The 21872-nt window shown below is 40.6% G+C and overlaps 1 protein-coding gene across 3 annotated transcripts in view; it reads right to left on the reverse strand.

Moving 5' to 3' along the window:
* LOC311426859 (WD repeat-containing protein 7) overlaps positions 1-21872 on the reverse strand; it is a 97794-nt gene that overhangs the window by 59034 nt on the left and 16888 nt on the right. For 2 of the 3 annotated variants that reach the window (XM_084503585.1, XM_084503584.1), the window contains exons 15-20: positions 19709-20478; positions 19105-19196; positions 15736-15825; positions 13755-13873; positions 11814-11937; positions 2244-2357 (exon numbers count right to left, since the gene is read on the reverse strand). In XM_084503585.1, the coding sequence (XP_084359711.1) occupies positions 2244-2357; positions 11814-11937; positions 13755-13873; positions 15736-15825; positions 19105-19196; positions 19709-20478 (1309 nt within the window). The remainder of the gene's footprint in view (positions 1-2243; positions 2358-11813; positions 11938-13754; positions 13874-15735; positions 15826-19104; positions 19197-19708; positions 20479-21872) is intronic. The other variant, XM_084503586.1, reaches the window with a different exon arrangement.

The following is a 21872-nucleotide window of genomic DNA, read 5'->3' on the forward strand; positions in this document are numbered from 1 at the left end:
AAGCAGGTGAAATATTTTTCTTTCATTACAGTGGACGCCTTCAAATTAAAAAATTGTCATACTCTATAGCGAAAAATAATGCTTCACCTAGAAATTAAAAATACTTACAGTAGTTAGATGCCACGAACATCAGAATATCTAGATTTTGGGGGTAAAATAAGTGTTACTAGAAATATGGGAAAATGCTGGAAATTTCTGCAAATACACGGCATGTACTGCTGCATTTCAACAGCAGTGATGGTGCGTTCAGATAAAAGATAAATCAAAAAATCACAGTGATTCATTGCTGAATCATTAAGATAATACAGACAAATATTGTTGCTGATTCGAAAGCCATTTTCACTGCAGAATATGGCTTAATCCAGCAATATTTCTTGCTTCTGATTTCACAAGTTAGCAGATAATTATTGCTAAAAGTACTAATCGTTACACAAGAAAATAGATTTAGAAATATTGAAGGAAAAGATTTGAAAGATTAAACTTTCAAGCTGACAAACGTTATCAGTGTAAAACCCAGCTTTTATTTGCTATATAACTTTCTGCATGCACACCACCGCAGCTGCTAGAATTATCAGAATATATCAGTATAATATATAAGTACTGATGTGAAAACGAGCCTTTTAAAAAATGATTTTGGGCAAACGAAGGCATTTGGTAAATCCCAGTTCGAACTGAAAAAAAAATCCTGTTGACCACTGCACACTAGTATTACTCTGTGCAGTCAAATCAATAAATATTAGCCTTAAGAGGACCACTACAGAAAGAAGCTGCATCATATTTTAAGATAACTAGGTGAAGCTTAAATTATCTGAATTATAACTTTTTTTTTTTTAAATATTCTTCAAACACTAACAGTTGTATTCGATTGTTGACTAAAATTTCATCTTGGGATATAGCTTTTAAAGCTCGATTCCTTTTAACAATAGTATTTTCTCTGTAAAGAAACAGTTACTAGCTCTAGATTCAAGCAACATAGTAGACAGCTTTCTGAAAAGCTCAGAACTTAAAGAGTCTAGAGCGTAGGAAGAAAATGCACATCACTTGGAAGTTACTCCATTAAAGCATCCTGCTTCCATTCTCTTTCCCGCTATGTTTCTGAAAGAAACACTGATGTAATGGATGTCCTGGGAAGATCTGTGTTCCAGCCTACCTGGAGCCTATTCATTAATTTCTATTTTTTCTTTTTTTTTTTTCCCCCATTTTTTTATTTCCATTTTTTTCAGCCTCTATTCCCTGTTGTTTCCTGATGAATCCTGCACCTTCCCCCAGCCACTTAAGGCACCCCCAGCATTCTCCCTCCCCTTTGACTATTTCCTGTTAGCTTTTTACAAATAGCTCGTGTTAATACTCTCTGTTCCAAGCAGTTTGTTCTTCCACCAGCAGGAATCTTGTCTCAGTCACCTTCAACCAGAGACTTGACCCAAAACTCGATCTGTCATACTAACTGTCTTCTGGTCAATAGAAATAAATAGTTTTCTTTCAGACTTTCACAAAAATCTATAAAAAGCTCAGTCAAAAAAGATAGCTTTTGTGCTCTATAATCTGCAGTATGCTATGCTAAAATACGTGCTGGAGTCATTCAGATGCTGAGGAGATTGATATTGAGCACACAGATATTTTCCTTATGGCACCGCATAAATAAGCGTGAAAAACCAAATCAAAAGATAACCCGCTTATAATTAAATGCATATTTTCGTGTGGTCTGTCATTTCGGAATATGCCCTGAGGGATCACAGCTCGCAACTCTATCTGCCGGATTATAATGAACTCCAACAATGGCAAAAGCTGTATTGGTAGTTCTAGAACTGAACCACGCGTGACAAACTAACAACGCTTTGGTGCTGAAAACCTCCGTTCGATGAAGCAGACTATGGTGGTAGCACCCTTGCATCAGATTTTTCACCAAGGTAAATCGTTTGAGGGATAACTGTGAAGAACCAACCTTTATTCTGCAGGAACAAGCTAAACGTGTCAGTCGCAAGCAGACTAAAAACCCCCAAATACACTGAAATACAGAGCACATTTTGCAGTAGCAACACGTTAATAATACAGTAGCTACCGTTAAGCAGGTATTTTGTTTTTGCCTAGAGCTCTGCATTTTTTACTTTTGAATAACTTCATTGCATTTCTAATAGCATGTACTCCATTTTCTCATGAAAAGTAAGGAAAAATTGCACAAAGCGTTGCATCCCTTCTGCACGGTATCTAGTATGTCAAAATATATTCATCGTGGCCGTGCTCACCTGCTGTGATGTCGTCATCAACCAGATCGTGCTCCTCTTCTTGAACTTTTGCCTCTGTTCCCAACGCATCTGGGCTTGCTGTAGTGGTTTGAATGGCTTCCGTGGTTACTCCAGCTGAAAAAATAACAGCAAACAGCCACAGAAGTCAGTGATTGGGGCAGATAACACCCTTCCATTAGGAAAAAACAAAAACATTACCTTCTGACTCAAGGTAATGCTATGAAACGTAGGTAAAGCAAAGGGCAACCAGGTTCTGCCTTCCCTTAGCGCTCTGTGCAGTTTCCACAAACCTACCCCTTAAAAGCCTTTTCCACAAGGTAAATCTCTCCTATTTTCTTCTTTTTACGGCATCTTCTAGCACAATTTAAAATATCAGACACACAGACACACTGAAATCTTTCGCCAAAAACCCAAGATACGGCGCCAAATAAGGGAGGAGTTCCAGCAGGACTCCTCTTCCCTCTCCCCTTGATGCTCGTCTCTCGCCGCAGGGCTGCTTCCACACCACCTGCAGACTACGCTCACTCGTTTGAGTCCTTCCACATCATTTTGGCTGTGATGCAGCACTTAATTGCTGCTGGAAACTATGTTACAGACACCAAATCGTGCCACGTACCAGCAGCACGTGGTTCAAGCTCGAATTCACTGCTTTGTAGGCTGCCTGGCTATAATCTTTAATTAGTCCCTTACAGCCCTTACCACGATTCAATCAAGGCATTATCAAAAGAAGCGTTTTGCTAGGGGTGAAAAAGTACAGCCTCGCAAATAGTCTTCCCAAAGAGCTTTAGGAAAGCGCAAAGAGCAGCCTGACAAGAAGCCCTGATAAGATTGCTTTCCTCCCGCGACACCCTTTCTGTCAGCCTATACTATCAAAAATCTTATTCTATGAAGAGATTGCTGCTCTGCTGATTGTGGCGTTAGGTTTGCCAGCTACAGAGGCTTTAAGTCCCCATTTAAAAAAGGACCACGGCCCTTTGTCAGCACCAACCAAACTTCAGCAAGAGGTGAAGTCTCAGGAAATGACTTTGCCTTTGGGAAGATGAACAGCAATTCCTGTTCCAACTTTTATTCTGACATTACCTCTTTATGGAGAAACCAGTACCTTTTAGTAACTTTCCAGCCGTCCTTCTCATTATGTCGACACACATAAAAGCAGCGACAACAACTGTAAAGCCAGGCTGGGACGCGCTGCCAATCAATAGCCTCGCACTTCATTAAGCATGCTGGCAGGACTGTGCAGAGATCACATGCAATTACAAATTGCACATGAACCTTACTCGGGACACCTTTAAAAAAGGGAGTTTAATGCACGCTGCAGCTGCTACAGCCCCTGGGTATCACCCGGCGTGGTCCTTACCAGCTTCAGTAAGAAGCTGGCACGAGGAGCCGGTAATCTCCACAGCCACGGCAAGCATACAGCTGCTTCCTAAATATCACCTCCATAGTCTAAAATTCTTTGATTTCCTTCCACACACAGAGAAGGGTACAGAGTTGCCATGCCTTTTGAAAACTGTAGTGTGACGCCTCCACTGATGAGCTTTCATCTCAGAGGGTGCATTTTCTGTGCTTAAATACTCCAGTCAGTAGGAGCCAAGGGTCCAGCTGTCCCTAAAAGGTAAGTTTAGGCTGGGTCAAAACTCAAAGCCTTTGATTTTTTGAGTTACTACATCACTTCTTTCATTGCTTTCTGTCCATGAGTTACTGAAAAGAGGCTGAACTTTACTATTAGATGTGCTACATCCTGCCAGAGTGCTTAGCCAGACTAGTGACAATGCAGTGGAAGGGAAGAAGTGCTTCTGCTTGAGTTGGTTCCAAGCTCAGCAAATGAAAAGTTAGAAGTCTATTACAATTATATGCAATTAAAATAAAATGTTAAGCGCAATCGTTCTGATTAAGTAAACACTCCCCAAAAAACAATGAACGGATGAAAACAAAAGGGGAGAAAAATAACTGTTGCAAAAAGAATTCAGGCAATAAATTATTGCTTCCTTTCAAAGAAAATCTAGTAAGAAGGAACACGTCTTCTTGGACACAAATGCCTTCTACATAATTCACCCAAAATTACCAAAACTGTCTTAGAAACAGGTTTTAGAAGTAAAAAGGTCATAAAAATGGAAGGTATTAAAAATACGCCAGTTGACATACTGGGAAACGCTGGAAAATTAGGCAAGATTCACTCATGTTAGAAACTTACACCATTTAGAAATGCCCAACTCTTTCCTGCAGCATCATAAAACCGCTCATTTAATATAGCGAAACGTTGCAGTGCAAATCCACTGCATTTAATTCTTTGTGCTCCGTTAAGTCAAACCCTGCGCAAGTAGAATGACCATCCAGATGTATAAATAGCCAAGTCTTTGGGGCCCAATCAAAGTATCCTTACTCAACGAGAACTCCCACTTAAATCAATGGAAGTTTAATTAAGTTTTACTCAATTAATCTGGCTTTAAATAAAACTTCCTAACAGAGATATATATCTACCAGAAATATACTAATAAAAACGGACGCAGTATTTGTTCTTATAGACTTCCCATGTTTGTTTTGTTTTCCAGGGATAATGTGGATTATTATTTGGAGCAGTTTAAAGAAATTTTTCTCTCTCTAATTTCACGCCGCTGCGTTATTTAGGATTTCCCCTTTCCAAGGAACACCCGTTTGCTACAAGCACCTACCTGGATGAGCGGGGCTGTAGCAATACGGGAAGCTACACGAGCGTCTATACTTAATTTCTAGACGGGATTTATTGAAAACGGATTTCTGCAGCGAGTGCCCAGCGCTGCCCCGCAGCCCCGCTGACAGACAGCCTGCCTGCCTCGCATTAATTCCCTTCACACCGCTCCCATCGATCCCGGCCCGCTGCCGGCCCCTCCGCACACACCGCCTGTCTGCTGCCTCCACCACATCAGCGCAGGCACACAAAGGCCACGGCAAGATAACCTTTTGCTTTCCATTAAAGACACAGCAACCATTTTCCTATCTGCAGCACCATCACATAGTTAAAAATCCATCCGTCTCCCCGCTGCCAGAAGATTTCGGGGGCTCCAGTGCATGAAGCCCATGAAATGGCTGCTTCGGTGCTTGGTGTGTTACAGTGGGCTCCACAAAAACAAAGAGCAAAACACGACCAGGATACTCAGCAAAGAAATCCCTTAAACAGTCCCTTTGCAGAACCCATTGTACGTGGAAGACAGTCCTTACTCTTAACGTTAGTAAGTAAAGGAGGATGAAATTTTCCCCTTTTGAGCTCTACCTGGAAACCTTCCTTGTGCAAAACCACCATGGACTAATCACAAAGAAGCTCACGCTGGGAAAAGGAGCAGGCGAGGCCACGGCAAACCTTTACGGCTGCAGGACAGCCTCAGCAGACAGAGCATGAACAAGGCTTTGGACACTGAGCTGTTCTCCGTGTGGGAGCCTGGAAAACACCCACGGCTAAACCACCTCCAATACTTGTAATTCTTGGCACTGCCTACACATCTGTTAACATCGGATTTGGGGTTGATGAGCTGATGTGCCAATTTTGGGTGCGAAGGCCCAAATCAAACACAGCACCTCTGGATTATAGATTTGTATTGAGACTCACCCCAACAGCTGGAGTATGCAGTAAATAATAAGTGTATGCTGTCAGACATGCCTTTCCTCGTTTTATTTCTACAATGAGTATTTTTTTTTCCCAAAGGCTGACCGATCTCCCTGTTAAGAGGGACCTACAACCCTGTGTGAAGAAACCACGGAATGAGAACAACACAAAACGAGCAGGAAACACACAGGTGGCAGTTACAGACCAGGCCTATTTCCAGGTCTTGACTTTCCTCGTCTTTCCTTTAAACAGGCATTTAGCACATTTCCTTCCTGCCACCTTAGCAGCTTCTTGCTCACTCACGATCTCAGCACCCAAATTATTTAATTACAATTTGTAGTACGCTACAGATGGATAAAAATTCTGAATTAATTACTTGCCAAACATGCTAATCATGCCAGGTGTTAAGTTAACACTCTTCATTATTAATGTGTGACAGCCCTTGACCCGAAGAAAATAAGATCATCAAAAAAGAGAGAATTAAAAAGTAGAACAGGTCACGGATATAGTCTAAGTGGGTGCACCACAGCCTGCTGCAGTCGCCTGTGTACAAACAGCATCCCCCAGTGACTCCCACAACTCTACCACTTGCAGGTTTCAGCTCTGTGTTTGGTGTCAACGTGTACACAAACCTGAGGTGCTATTTGACATTCAGCAGGGCGTTCTCACTGTTTGCAATATGTTTAACAGGCAGTGGTCAAAGATCAGAAGATACTGATCTCTAATCCAAGACTTCCCGTTCCTCATCTGATGGTTCACCACTGCCAAATGAATAAATAACTAGATGCAGCAGGAAATAACAGATTTTAAGTGTCCTAAAAACGCTGTGTCCTGTCCTGTCCCGTTCCCCACAAAACCAACTTTCTCTTCTCTAATTTGTATTTGTATGCTTGCACTGACTGTGAGATATCTGCGTACGTTTAGACCACCAATGTCATGTTTCAACCCAAGATGGAGCTGGGAAAGAAGAAATATGAATAGAGGACACCATGCACAGAGTCTTCTGTGTCACCACCTTACTAGTACAAGGCTTATTTTCGTGAAAAATAGGCAATTTCTTTTGGGAAATAGGCAATTTCTTTTTTTCACAAGAAGACTTCATGAAATTGTATAGTCAGCTACTCCCCCAAATCTTCATTACAGATGCAATTATTGCCTTTAACATGGCTACAGGAGCACGACTAAGACCCCCTCCATCCTCTGCCATGCCTCAGCATGTATTTAAATGATTCAAGCGCTGCTGCAGAAGGCAACATAGGATGCGGCAGAGTCTTCAAATTAACATATTCTGGCGGAGCTTAAAAGTGAAAAAGCTTTAGAACTACTAAATGCACTTTCCAGCGCTATAATGACTGTAATAGATCTACAGGAACATGTTATTACTCCATCAAGTCTCCTATGTAATTTTAAAGACTATTCATATCAAACAAGTGATTTAGAGGATAAAAAAGAATGTAGCATTTTAAGAAGAATCAATTATTGTACAGGGTAGAGCTGTTAAAGTATTAACTGGTAAACAAACTTATAAAAACTAATGGAAAATGAGACAATCTGACAGATGTAAAGCAAAACAAAAAGAAGTCTTCTTAGAGTAATACACCTGTGAGATGAAAAACTGCAGAATAAAATCACAACAGAGGTACAGAGACCTTAATCATACTCGATCCTAAGACTTTCAGCTGATCATCAGGTTGTTAGCGAACATCAGATACAAATTGCATGCATAAATCTATGCAAACTGATTAAAAACACAGCGTTAGAAAAAAAAACTTGCATTTTTATTGTGTAACTACTGAGCAGTGACAGAAAAATGAAGCCTTGAGAACATCAGAAAAAAATTACAAATGTTACTGAATATGAAGCCTTAGTTATTGTTTCAGCAAACATTACTATACATTGCAAAAAAACAAACAAACAAAAAAACCAACAAACACTGTATTAAAGAAACATTAATTTTGAATAAACTGTTTCCTAAGATGCCATATTCAATATGCACTGGGGTAGCAGCTCCCATTTTTCTGTGTTCATCAAAATGCAAAAGCAGGTATGGGAATAAAACCAGCCGAGCACGTACTTTTTCGTTGAAGTAGCTGGCAGTGTGACTGGAACAAAAGTTCTACAATCTGAACCTCTATTGTTCACAATACTCTTGCATTAGTTAAAAGATTATTTAAAGATAATCCAGTGCAAATTTGCCTTTCAAGTTCCCAAACACATTTCATCAAAAAGCTGGGAGACACGAGAGTTGGCTTGATCTTGCTGAGTAAGGTCATGTTCCAAACTGTTATTGGATCTGTGCGCTGAATATACAAATGGGGAAAAGATTTCATCTCTGTTTGCTAGTACCACACACTGGAGACATTCAAGAGTCAATTAAGCGCAGATGACTAAGTATCATATCAGCAGCAAGCTTCTATTAGTAATTAGCATTTGTTTCAATTAAAAAGGAACCTGCCATGTCCAAAAAAAAAAGCAATATTAGAATGTAAAAATAAAATGAATATAAGAATTATTGTAAAGCAGTGAGATGTGCTAGGCTCAAATATGCTGATAATATTTTATGCTCCTTTATTAAGAGGGGAGTTAGGGAGAAGTGGATGATGAAAGAAACAAAGTGGTATTTCTTGATCTATCATATTTCTACTGCTTGCCTTTCTAGCATAAAACTATGCTTTTCAGAAATCCACTGCAACCATTTTGGCCATTTAAATTATTTTTATCCCCTTCAATTCCTCCCCAGACCTTTTTTAAAAACGTATTCTCTTTTAGCAAGTCCTATATTAGAACTAAGGACACATCTGTATACTTCACTCACTACCCACAAGAGCAAGCTTTTTAGTTCCTTAATTATTTCATTTCTCCTTTCTGATACCACAATTATTATTCCTCTTCAGGATGTCAGCATCTTTGTGTATGCTCTCGCAGACAATAACACTATTAAATGCCATCTCTGCCCTGCCATTCGGGAGAAGCACAAACTTGGTTCAAGTTACATAGTTTTCAACACTGCTAATATAAAATAAATGAATTCCAATTTGCTACTCATCATCTGTTTTACAGCTTTTCAATATCAGTGCCTTAACAATATTGAACATTTACATTCAAGTCTTTCATTCAGCCATACTCCTCGGCTGATTTCTCTATTTTTTCCCTCCTTTAAAACCTTCTTGTTGGTTCTGATAGATAAGCTTATCCTAATTTAGTAATTAGTAAAATCCCAAGTACTGCTGTATGCATACTTGAACTGAATACATACAAAACACTGGAGTTTTTTTAAACCAGTCAGCCCCTAGCTATTAAACAGCTACACAAAATCAAATGCCTTACCTGTGGCCTGAACACAGGCACGAGAGGCAGAACAAAGTATTACGCTCCCAGCTGATACACATGCAAAATAGGGCTGCACACTCTTCTCACGCTTTCATATGGAAGTGTTTAAGTAAGGAGGAGTACCAGAAATGGCACAAGGATGGGAATTAGCATGAATTACCAGTTGTTTTCAAGTACCTTAAACAGAAGGTCCTTTTTTGGAACCAGTCCGCTGGCTAAAGCAAGCAGGCATTTCAAAGTAGTTTCCATACACTTCAACAACACAGTCATGCCCATAACCTTGCACCCAACAAGGTCGCTCAGCATTACCCCAGAGGAAAGAAATGAGAAATCATCAACAGTTGCTATAGCAGCTACCCCCAAGACTGAAGGGCAGCTAGAGCTGTATTGTACAAACTGAGTACAACTGACCTCAGAAAAGGATCAATTAGAAAATAAACCCTAACGTACCGAATGGCACAAATATCTGGCAGCAGGGATCGAGGCTCTCTGGCATGTCCATACAACACTTCTTACCCGCTGCCTGGCTGCACGCCTAACTGCGCAACAACATCCCTGTAATAAGGCAACCGCTACATGGCTAAAGGCTGTAATTAACAACAGCTTAGCCTCACCAGCAAATTCTGAACATCACCTGAAAACAGCGTGTTCCATGTAATTTATGCATTCAATTTAGATTTAATAAGATTATTACACATCTCTCAAAAATCAATTGGTATTTAATAGAGATCCTTCCCTGAATAGAAACAACATTCTTCAGCGGAGAAAGAATCACATCTTCAGAAAAATGAATGCCTACTACTTAAAAGCAAACATTCTCATCCATTAAACTATAATTTTTTACTGCTTTGTTATGTATGGCAGGTGTGTTTATATCTCTTTGTATCTTTATATTGTGTCGTTGTTCTATAAAGGCAAATTCCTAGGCAGATGACTGAAGGGAGTATCTTATGACGCTGACGCATCTTCCAAGAATAGATTCTTAGAGCCTGGACGATCTCTGCTTTATTATCAACAAATAAAATGAAAATAGCAGTTCTGGAGAAAAACATAGCAGTTTAAACAGTGGTCAGTAACAATTGATTTTATTTTGAGAAGGAAGATTATATTGCATATCACAGTATTAACTCGAGACATATGTGCACAGTCAGAAGCCTAATGTTTTGGTAAATACATATTTGCATGTAGTGGCTCAAGGCACACAGAAGACTTATGTGCCCTTGATAATGCTAAATTCCGTTAAAACCCTTCACTGCCCATCAACCAACTGTTCCAAATAAGGCCAATCATTCAGAAATGCAAGCGATTTTCACAGGTTGCAAGCAAAGTATTTAAGAGAAATTCCCTGTCTCATTCCACTTACAAGTGCAATGCTTTAATGGACAGCATTTCATCAAAAGGGATCGGCTGATTTTTAAGAGAAACCCAGTTAGGTCCATAATCACACAAAACTACAAACTGTTTCACCTGACAGTTTTAAGATTTTTAATTTGTATTACTTTAATGCATTTGATTTGTTCAGGTAACACCCAATCAACTAATTAGAAAAAGAAACGAGGACATGAAGATGTTAGAAAACAATTGCTATGAAAAACACTCTTTTCTCTTAAAACCACATTAAATAATTGAAGTAATTGAAGTAATGATTCGAAAGAATAGGTAATAGCATATATAATCTACACTAAGTCAGAAGGTTAGCGGGAACAGCCAGTTACCAAAAAAAGAAAATGCAGAGGCCTGCATGAAATGGCTGTTTTTTAAAATTAACAAATTTCATTTTAAATTCTCTTGCATTTTTACAAATTGCAAGAGAGATGAAAAAGGAACAGCTCTCATTCTTGATATACTTCTGGGACGATTTAAGACATCTTGGCAGATCATTGCAAGACACATCTCTGTTGCTTCTGCGCACTACACACACTTTGCAAAACCAGCTTGAGCTTCTTAAAGCCCATTAACTTTCAGTTTTAGACTTTTATGAAGTGCTCTATGTTTCAGTACCAAAGGAAGCACTGTAATCTCATGCTCACCTGATTAACCATCACCATAAATTACTGCCTAATGAATCCTCGATAACTGTTCTACCATCTCTACCCGATGTCTCCTTGCAGTGCTTGGTAATCAATGTTTCTGAACACCCAGCTGGGCTGGAGGCACGTCAGACGCCAAGCAGATGCTGATGGACATTTCCTGCATTAGCTCCTTTCAGCATCCTTCGATACTTTGGGGATACCAAAGGATCCCTTTATAGCCATTTCTATGATTTTATTAGAGACTCCTTGAAAAAAAAAAAAAAAACAGTCTGTGTTTTACCACCAGTACCTTGTAATTTTTTCAGCCCTTTTCATAGCAGATTTCTTCCCTGAAACCTACCAGCTGCAGCCTAGCCCCTCAGCAGCATGGATTGCCTTTGCAGAGGGCACTCCATTCCCAATGACACGTCCTGAAATGTTCTAGTTACCTGATCAGCACTAGGGATCTTTGAGCAATTTCACAATTGTGAAATCACTTTGAAAATTTCCCGAAACTGTTATATATAGCCCAAATGCATTTTTTGTAGTAGCGTTCATCAATTTGTTTATGAAATTCCTTTTTTTTTTTTTTTTTTTTGCCTTTATCTAGCAACCACTTGTTTTCAGATTAAAGACAGGGTTACTTACGTGATATAACACTGTCAATGTACTGTGGCAAATACGGAGCCCACGCATCAATTGTCTCTTTCCGACCTGCCTGCTCGATTCTTCTCAGTTCTGCTAACAATAAGGCCTGGGCAGCTTCTCTTACCTATAAAACCAACCGGAAAAATCACACAAACTCAAACATCAAATATTTATCAAGATGCTTTCAGTATAATTTAGCCAGAACAACAAAAAGCATCACTTAAAGAAAAAAAAAAAAACAAAACAAACACAACACATATAGAATAGAAAACTGAACTAAGCTTCCAGAAAACCCACATTTTTCCCCACTCCTACTTAAATACAGAAGCAAAATAACCACCAAAATTCTAGGTTTCTAGGAGGAATTTGTGCTCACCCTTCTCTAAAACATTTCCAAAAATATCCAGCAGAATTCCAAGATATACAAGGAGTCAGTATTTTTTCTAAATATCATGGGTGGATGTTGGAATATAGAAGATAAAAATCACTTAAAACCAGTTTTTCAAATGGGATACACATATCTTCTGTGTAGCATGGAAGACTGAACAACGAAACCACAGGTGAATAAATATAAAAAAAAAGTTTTCTAAAATTAAAATTAAAAGTCCAGCTTTTTACACCAAGAAATACAAAATACTGTCATGTACAATTTGTCCCCCATCAAAATCTCATGTGTTCTACCTGAGGATTTCACTGCATTTATAAATACCTGACTTTTTGGTCTAAAGGCTTTTAAACACAAGGAAGTTAAGTGACTTGATCAAAAAACTGTGGGCAAGCAGGGAATAGCAATATGCTAGCTTGACACCTGAGGCTATCCAGTAACTGGGCTTCAAATTCTAATTAGCTTCAAACTAATTACCTCTTGGGAAACCATCTCAAAGTACACCCTACCTAGCCAAAGAACAGGCACCCAGGTAGCAGAAACCATATTCCCAATTCAGTCACATGGCTGCTGAAGACCTACAGCCCCTAATCCAGCTCCGTTCCTCCTTTCCTTCTTTGAAAGCTGCACAGTCAACAAAATTTTTGCCAGAACAGCATAGGTGTAGCGTTAAGGCCCGCTAGTCATTTATCAAATAGTTGGGTGACAAACCACTTACTGACTACTGTATACACGCTCCAAAAAATAAGGCAACTCAGCAGTCTCTTGGAAAAAAAAAATAGTTTTTTGATCCCAACGAGATTCATAATGGAATCCTAGAAATTTTTAATCCAGTAATTTCTTTAAAAAAAAAATATGTACAGCACGTGTTTCTACCATATGCCACACAGAAGCTACAAAAACATAAGATGATTGCTTTTTCACCATTTTGACAGGTTAGCTGGAAAACTGCCCTCCTGAATCTGCAATAAGCAACTCCAGGATCTTGTGTCCAAAGGAATCAGTAACTTTTTATATCGAGGAGAAATGTGCTTAATAAAAGACAACACCACATAAGAGTTGTGCACAGCTACATTCTGTTTGCATAAATAAAAAAGTAACTAAAGGTTCAAATACTTAATATTGTTTGCAAGATATGGGTCGTTTCTGCTGCTCTTCCTAGCAAATCCCCCACTCCTTCCTCCCTGGGTGCCCCCGGCAGCGCACGGAGCTCCTGGTGCTGGGTGACTGAGCCTTTCCAGTGGGTTTTCTGGTGGTTTACTCTCATAAATCTCTGCTCTGTAAACCTCTGCTCCCATAAATCTGGCCACCCTGCCCTTTCCAGCAGCAGCAGGATGACGCCCAGTGGCCAGCGGGGTACTCACAGGTCCCTGCTGTCAGCGGGGCAGGGGCAGCAGCAGGGTGCTGGGACCTGCCTGGGCCAACCAAGCCCCTCGAAAGTAAGATTTTAAAAGGTGGACTGATATTTGAGCACACACAAGTTTGGACTTTCAGAATTGAGCACTGACTAGAGGCAGGAAGAGCAGCTATCCCCAGCCCCAAACTAGAGAAATCACCTCCAGGCAGCGGTCCTGCCAGCGGCGGGCCAGCATCTCCAGGAGAGGAGGTCGGAACTTGTCCAGCCCCAGCAGGTCGGGGAGCATCACGCAGTGCATAGCGGCCAGCTGGCTCCACCCTGGGAAGACACAGCAGGACAGCGAGGTGAAGGCAGTAACACCAGACAGACACCACGTATAAAATGCAAGAAAGTAAATTCACATCGGCCACTGGCCTGGTACACGTTAAGTCTTCAGGAGAAGGTGGGAGAAAGAAGGGAAACAAATAAAAACCAATTTTGCAGCAGAATGAGAGATTTCTCCCTTCTGCAGCCGGACCCCCAGGCACTGCACGTGCCCCCTGCGCCAGGCAGGGACACGAGGAGCTCCTCTGGGACCAACCGTGCGCCCCAAAGAACTGCTCAGAGCTCCACGCCAGCAGGAGATTGTGCTTAATTGGGACTGGTTTGAGACAAATATCCCTCTTTCTTCCCATCCCCTCGCAAAAAGACTTCAGAGGAGTATCACTGCCCGGTCACAGGCTTGGATTGTCAGCTTGCAACCTTCAGAGTATGCCCAACACACACACTGCACACAAAATGCTCTCAGCATGAGCGCTGAGCACAAGACTAATTTAAGTGATCTGTTCAAACAATAATTGCCATTATTTTACACAACGTCCTACATGCAACTTTAATTCAGTTATATAATCCAGTTACAAAACACTACGCGCATGAGTTACCATTTGAAAGATTATAGACTTTTCTGGCCCATTTTAAAAGGTATGCAAACGCATAAAAGCACGTGTTTGTCTGCCCTCCTCGTCTTCCCATCTAAACCTTACTTGAACGAGCTTACTTCAAGTACACTCCTACTATAAAGCTGTGACATTACGTAGTTATAAAATAACTACGGGTGAGCATATCAAGCTCAAATGACACGGATCATAAAAATGCTTGTGATGTACTTTACACAAAGAAATCTCGTAGCATTCTGCTCTACATTGACTTGATAAACCTGAGAAGTACTTCAGGCAAGCACATAGATCTATATTTTTAATTTGTCAGCAATTGCGAACATAAAAACCTAAATGTTTTAACGAATAAAGCTCTTCATGACGCTACAAGAAATCATTTCATACTTGAAACTCCTGCGTGAAAGCGCAAATTTATGGCTTGGCAATAAAAGGCATTAAAACAAAGGCTTAGGAAGTGATAAAAGGGGTTGGTTTCTGTTTGGTTTCTGTTTTCTGATTGTTTGTTTGCTTTTTGTGCCAATCTTTGGGTCAGGAAGGCATTCTTCACAATGTAGATAAACATTTACTAGAAGAAACAAACCAACAAATGCAAACCCCAAGTAGTTTAACTAAATCATTTCTGTTTTCATAAACCAAAATGTAAGTGACTTGCAATGATTTTGTTTCTCTTTCCTTTTAAAAGGACTGTGACATTTTTTCAGCCTTTTGGTTTGCAACGTGAACTACAAAATGCTGTTGCTCGCTCGTCCCCAAAGCAGACGAGTGCCAGGTGCTCGTACCAGAAGGGACCCTTCAAGGCTCCAGACAGGGCTGAACCATTGCACCAAGCAGCAGCAGCTACGTCCACAAGGGAGATGGGAAATGTCACCCAAACGGAATACAAACCACACGGAGTGCAGCTTCTTTCATTCATACCTCAGCAGTGGGAAAAGGCATTTCTATTTTCCCTACTTAAAAAGGGTCTTAGGCTTTTTCCTCCAAAGGCAACAGCAAAACAAGATCTGAAATGCAACCTTTGATACAGTGGTTGAGAACTGAACAGAAAGGAAGTCCGGGACAGACAAACCAGATCTCCTCACCCTTTGCCAGCATTAATGGCAAAGAACACAGAAATAAACCCACTGCCTCTGTATCTCACAAAGAAAAGTATCTACACAGACCAAACTAAAGTCGTGTCGTAACAATGATAAAGGACATTAGTTGAAAGCAAAAGACAAATAGATAGAAAAAATGAGGAAAGAATACCTTCATTTACTAAGAAACAGGTATGTAAAGTAGGAGCAGTGTCAGAGCCAGAGTGACCAGCTTCAGTGCTAGAAGAAACAGCAGGAGCAACTTGCAGAGGAAAGAAGAAGAAAGAAAGAGAAAAAAATAGGAGAGTGAGGATAGCAGCTTCTGGAAAACAGATTAGTATCACTGAAGAATGACAAACAAAACTGGAGGAAACGGTGATAATACTCAACTTAAAAAAACTCTCTAGGCTGTACAAGAAGTGCAATGTCAGTGAGAGGAAGACATGCAACCGCAGAGAAACACAGATACACTAACATAAACTTGTGTGTTTTGAAAAGAAAGTACCTGTAAGTAAAAAAAAATAAATCCAAGTATGTCCTTAGAAAGCTGGGATTTGGTGTAGCATAACGGTTGACTAGGAGTTTAAAACCAGGAGTTTCACTTTTGTTCTTGTTTTTCCCCATCTCTAGATAGATTTGGAATTTGGACTACACATTAAAAAAAATAATTTCGAAATAGCCCCTTTTAAACCTGGGCTGTCCCACCTGTTCTACTAAAATGCCATAGGATGCATCACTGCTGGCTAGTTTGAATGTAGTTCCATTTGAAACGTGTCCATTCAGAGAAGTTTAAACCTGAACAAAAGAAAGGACTACGAACATAAAGCAGCAGCATATAAACCACGCTGCGTAAGACTACAGGGAAGCAAACACAAAAGAGCACAGGTCAAGCACGTCCTCAAAGCCAGAGCTGTGACGTATTCATGTTGTGAGCTGCGTAATTTCTCGGTGCAAACGCAATTTAAAAGCAGTTCTAAACATTAGACTTCCACTAATGCTCATTACTTAACATTATCACATGAAAAGCTGCGCAGACCTTATGGCATACACATGCCACAACCAGAGGTCAAGGCGGGGATTTACAGGTCACTCTCTGACACTTCCTTCCTATAGAGAAATTACCATATGTCATGCACAAGCATCTGCAAATTAATCCCCCACTTTTATTCCGTTGCAGAACGACAATGGGTTCAGGCTCCTGAACATATTAAGCATTGTCTTCTGAATGGGCTGTTTGCTTTTCATGCAGTGAACTTCTTTTGTCGCTGCGGGACATCTGCATCCAAGCTACTTTGTCCGTCCCTTCCACACGAACGCAGCCCGATGGCACGTGCACGGGGACACCGCCACCAGCGCGCGACAAAAGGGACTTCTGTAGCTGCATGAAAGCAGCTAGTCGGCGTAAGAAAAAGCACACCGCTGCTTTTTGTTGTTGCTTTCTTAAAACAAAACTCAAGCCTTTGAAGTTTTCCTTTCTGACCTCTTTTGCCGTTGTCGTCCTCCCCCTGCAAGTGTCAGTAATTATAACAATCACTGCGATGGAAGCAGCTGGCCCCGGAGCTGCGGAGCACGGAGCGCTGCTGATCTCGGGACAAATACAGGTCAAAGAGATGGAGATCAAGCATGTCATAACACGCATTAATTGTATCTGTACTAATTGATTTTTTAAGAATAAGCACTCGTAATTTATGAGTGGTGAGATGCTGTAGGTAGCACACAGCAGGAGGCAAAGGTAAACTTATGACCTAAGGGTGCCATTCAAACAAAAACTCAGCTCTCCCCAGGAGCATGCAAGACATGCCACCAAACATAGGAAAAAACAAAACAAACCAACAAAAAAACCCACAAAAATAAAATTTTAGGAACAAGAGTATTTTTCTATATTTTTGACGATGCACAGAATTTAATTTTATCAATTGTTTTTCATTCCCTATTGGGTAACTGATCACCATGATCAGCAAAGCTAGTTCTAAGAAAAATTGCATAATTTTCACTTGGGAAAGGATAACCCCAGTGTAACTGTACCTTAAAAACAAAAAACAGATCCTCTGTGCGAAATAGTTTGTCTGGCATTGAATTTGCCATACTGACACCATCTTCAGTAAATCCTGACCTCTCAAATACAGATCTTTCAAAGAAAAAGCAAGCAGCTGGGGAAAAAAGTCCACATGTTGAAACAGCTCTACGTGAATTTTATTCTTATTTCTACTTTTTGTTATTGACTGTTGCTTCTCTATTTATGCAGCAAATTTGATCGTGAAAAGAAAAGCTTTATGCTCATCACTCCTGAAACTGACTTCCCCTTTCCAAACACAGATCACCAAAAATAAATTAGCAAAAGAATACACACACGTGTTGCTGATGTTTCCTCCTGGGATACAAATTTTCCTCCTTTTTGGATGTGAATGATGAAAGTCACAGAGTTGATGGATGAAGTTACCTGTTGTGCTTACCAGCTTTCTAGCACAAGAGCACTTCCATGGTTTAAAGATATAAGTAAGGATGTACATGAAGGATATTCAAAATATTAAAGATAAATATCCATAAAATATCACAATGAAAGAGCATTTGTATTCTGCAAAATGCAACCATTTCACAAAGTGTAAGTTTCTCCATATTCATGTAGCTTGAAAAGACAAAGTTTTAATAGTTAGCTATAACAGTTAAGGGTTTATTTTTATTTGTTTATTTTTAATTAAGGAAGAAAGTTTCAAATGAGTCCGAAAGATATTTTCTTTATAAATTAGTGAAAAATAAAACACATAATGGGAAAAAAACAAACAAACAAACACAAAACACTGCTCTTCTGCCCTACATTCTATCTATATGCACATATTCTGGCCTTATACCCAGAAAACCTCCGAGGAGTGGTGATAAGAGCAGTGATGTACACGTTCCCTCTTTGTTTCATCAGGCAGGAGGCACACATGACCAAGCTCACACTTGGACATGCCCCCCACCCACCAACCCCCCTGCTGGTGCAGGCTTCGTGCCCCCTGCCCAGCCTGCAGGAGGTGGTGTGGGGAGCTCTGGCTTCCCCAGCTGCCGCACTGCTCTTTCAAACGGGCACCTGCTCCTGAGCTGGGCACTACGACAAAAGTGGCCCCACCGTGATGTTACACACATCTAACTTGATTTTTGGCATCGACTCATTTGCTGCATGGAACAGCAGCTCTGTAATTTAGAGAGCAAGCAGGGAGGAGCTGCCTCCTCCTCCTCTGTCCCTCACAGGACAGCTTCTGTGTGCTCCCACCACCTGGAGGAAGCTCTGCTCACTGCTCTGCTCCAGTGCAAAATTCAATTCTCATCGGGTGTGAGCCCTCTTTCCATATCACATTTTCTTCTACGTCTTAAACCTAGCCACTGTACTTATGACAGAGAAAATGCAGACTACTAAAGGACCCTTCAACATCATACATCAACCTTCTTCCTCCCATGTAGAAGCTAGCAGTATGGTTAATCACATGAGAGTAAGGTGAGAACTTCAGTGTCAGGAGCTGAAATGACATATCAAATTGTTTTGAAGAAAAGTCATTTTTACCTTGCTTAATTTGTCCTTGAGCTGCGTGACTTGCTGCCATCGAAGGAGGTGCCTTCACTTTTGTCATCTCTGGAGTGCCAGGCCGAGGCGGCCTAAACATCACATGCATAAAGGGGAGAGGAAGGAAGACAAGGGAGGAAAAAAAAAAAAGAGGGAGGGGAGGATTATTTGCTAAGACAGTTTGACTAAACAAACTTTGAAAGACAATCCTGTAAAGCATGATGCATCTCATTTACAGGTCCTAGCTTACTCCTTGGTGATGAAAAGTTTGTCTGTATGTTTTGATCTGTTCAGAATTTGACCTACTCTTTAATCTATTTAAAACTAAAACTCAAAGAGGACAAAACTGGCCTCTCATTCCTACTGGCACAAACGTTACTCTAACTCCACATCATATTAAGTTTGTAAGTTATATAACTCAATTAAAAGCAATAAAGTTACTTTGGCACAAAAAATGCTTTAGTCATGATAAGAAGAAATGCACTCTGATCATCTGGGAACCAAAGGCTGCCATAATACCAAAAGGCTGGCAAAATAAAGCACTGTATCAAAGTAGAGACTCTGAAAGCAAGTTGCAGTGAGTTAAAGGGAGTGCTCTCCCTACCTGGTCGGGCCTTTCTTCATGTGGTCTCCAATGAAAGTTGCATTCGTCATGCTCATCAGCGTGTTTGCCAGCGAGATGACAGACAGGAGGTGCTGAGTGGTGACTGCACGCGACACTCCGTACGTCCCCTTTCCCAGTCCTTCTGTAATGGACATCTTCCTTCCCAGCTCCACGCCCTCGTAGGATGGCTTACCTACAGACTGGTTGTAACCGGGAAGCATCAGAGACATGTGGCCACCTCTGGACAGGAGGCCAAAGGACACGGAACAGTGCGGCTTAAGCATCCCCAGGCGATCAAGGCAAAGCTCATCTAGAACAGAATTCAAGCCCCAGGCATGAAGACAAGACATAAAAAGCTTTGCTGTATCCATGGTTAGATTATACTCTAATAAAGTTAATGGTTTAGATTTGCTAGAGCGATATTCCGGGTCACCATCTTCTCTTCTCTGCCTTATCGATTCTTCATCCTCATCCTCGTCGTCGAGGAGATGCTCTTTGATATTCTCTTTGATCGTCTCCTTGACCTGCTGGAAGAGGACGGCTGCTCGTTTGCCAGTCAAAAAGGAGCCTCCTTTGTCAGAACCGCCAGATGCCTTCTGCAAATTCTCCGGAGAAATGAGTGCGCTGTTGGGTCTCGAGGCCTCTTCGGTCAGCAGCTGAATAATCAGGGCCTCCACATCGAAGAAGAGCACGTGTATATCTGGATCTGTTAAGTTAGTCTTTATAGCTTGAACCATCAGGGAGTTATGCGAATATTTAGGTAAGTTCCCCTACAAAAATAAAAGAAAATAAAAGGTATTTCAAAATTTTAACTGGATAACCGTCTTTATACTTCTCTTGGATTTAATTCACAAATTGACGAAGCTCTGCGTGAACAAAGTTTGAAAACTCGCAGGGTATAAAACATAAAAATCATTCTAAAATGCTTCACTGACATAAGATCAGGAATTTCAGAGCTGTGATCAAGTATTGCAGACCTAACATATGTTAATGCTGTAACACTGACACTCAGAGGATTCGGTATGAACACTGGCACACAAGCCTGGGCACTCAGATACTCAGAAAAACAAGGTGACAGCGTTCCAAAGAATGTCCTGTGCAAGGGACCGCTCTTTTCCAAACCGAATAGGATGCAGGAAGGTTATAAATAAATAAATAAATAAATAAATAAATAAACAAACTAAATAGAGCTCGAAGCAGATCTCTGCTGCTCTCTGCTGGTCAGAAGCCAGACTGCCAGAACATCAGAAGCCTGCATTTATCAAGAGAAAAACAAAAGGAAGAAACAAGCAAACAAACAAACACAAGCTCGTGTTTGCAAACACAAGCCGTTCTTTCAGCACACATTTTTCATAATATGATTACTTCTTCATCAACCTTTAGCTTCTTGGGTTTGCTTCTGCATGCGTAATTGTTTTCTCTTAGTGACTGGGCAAAAATTACCCCTGCTAAAGGATTTAATGCGGTCACAAATGAAACTTAACACCAGTCTCATATCTACAGATTTTAATCCCTAGCATAAATAAAGTTGAGATAATAAAAACCTAGATATGACAGCAATCTGAGAACATGAAACTATTTCTTTATCGTCAGGATATTCTTTCTTCTCTCTCTCAATACCTCAATCACCCTCTCACATGCAATACAAAAAATCTTCCTTCAGAGAAGTACCAACGTACACACCTGAACATAGAAATTGTTTGTTCTTAACAGACATCTTGGTATTAATGCATTAAGCACATACTGACATAGAAAATGTCACGTTTTGTTTTGTTTTTAATGTTGATCAATATATTTGCAATCTCAAAACGGCAGTAACAGGTTTAAAGAAAGATATTTTAATGTCTTTTGCAAGCCACATCTCTATAGGAAATGCAAAAGAAGCATTACAGTTATAAGAGGTGACCAGCAGGTTCACAGAACCGTGGAACAGCTGAGGCTGAAGTGCTCCAACCCTTTGCAAAAACAGGACCGTGCCCAGGCCAGCTTTCAGCACCTCCAAGGATGGACACTCCAGAGCCTCGTCCCATGCAGCCAGTTCCAGTGCTCTGCTGCCCTTGCAGTAAAGAGAATTCTTATGTTCAGACTGAAATTTCCCATTTCAGTTTGTGCTCCTTGTCTTCCAGGGCTTACCCAAGGGCAGGTAAAGTTAGCTTATGCCTTC

This window comes from Aythya ferina, assembly GCF_964211825.1.
Source record: "Aythya ferina genome assembly, chromosome: Z".
Taxonomy (NCBI): Eukaryota; Metazoa; Chordata; class Aves; order Anseriformes; family Anatidae; genus Aythya; species Aythya ferina.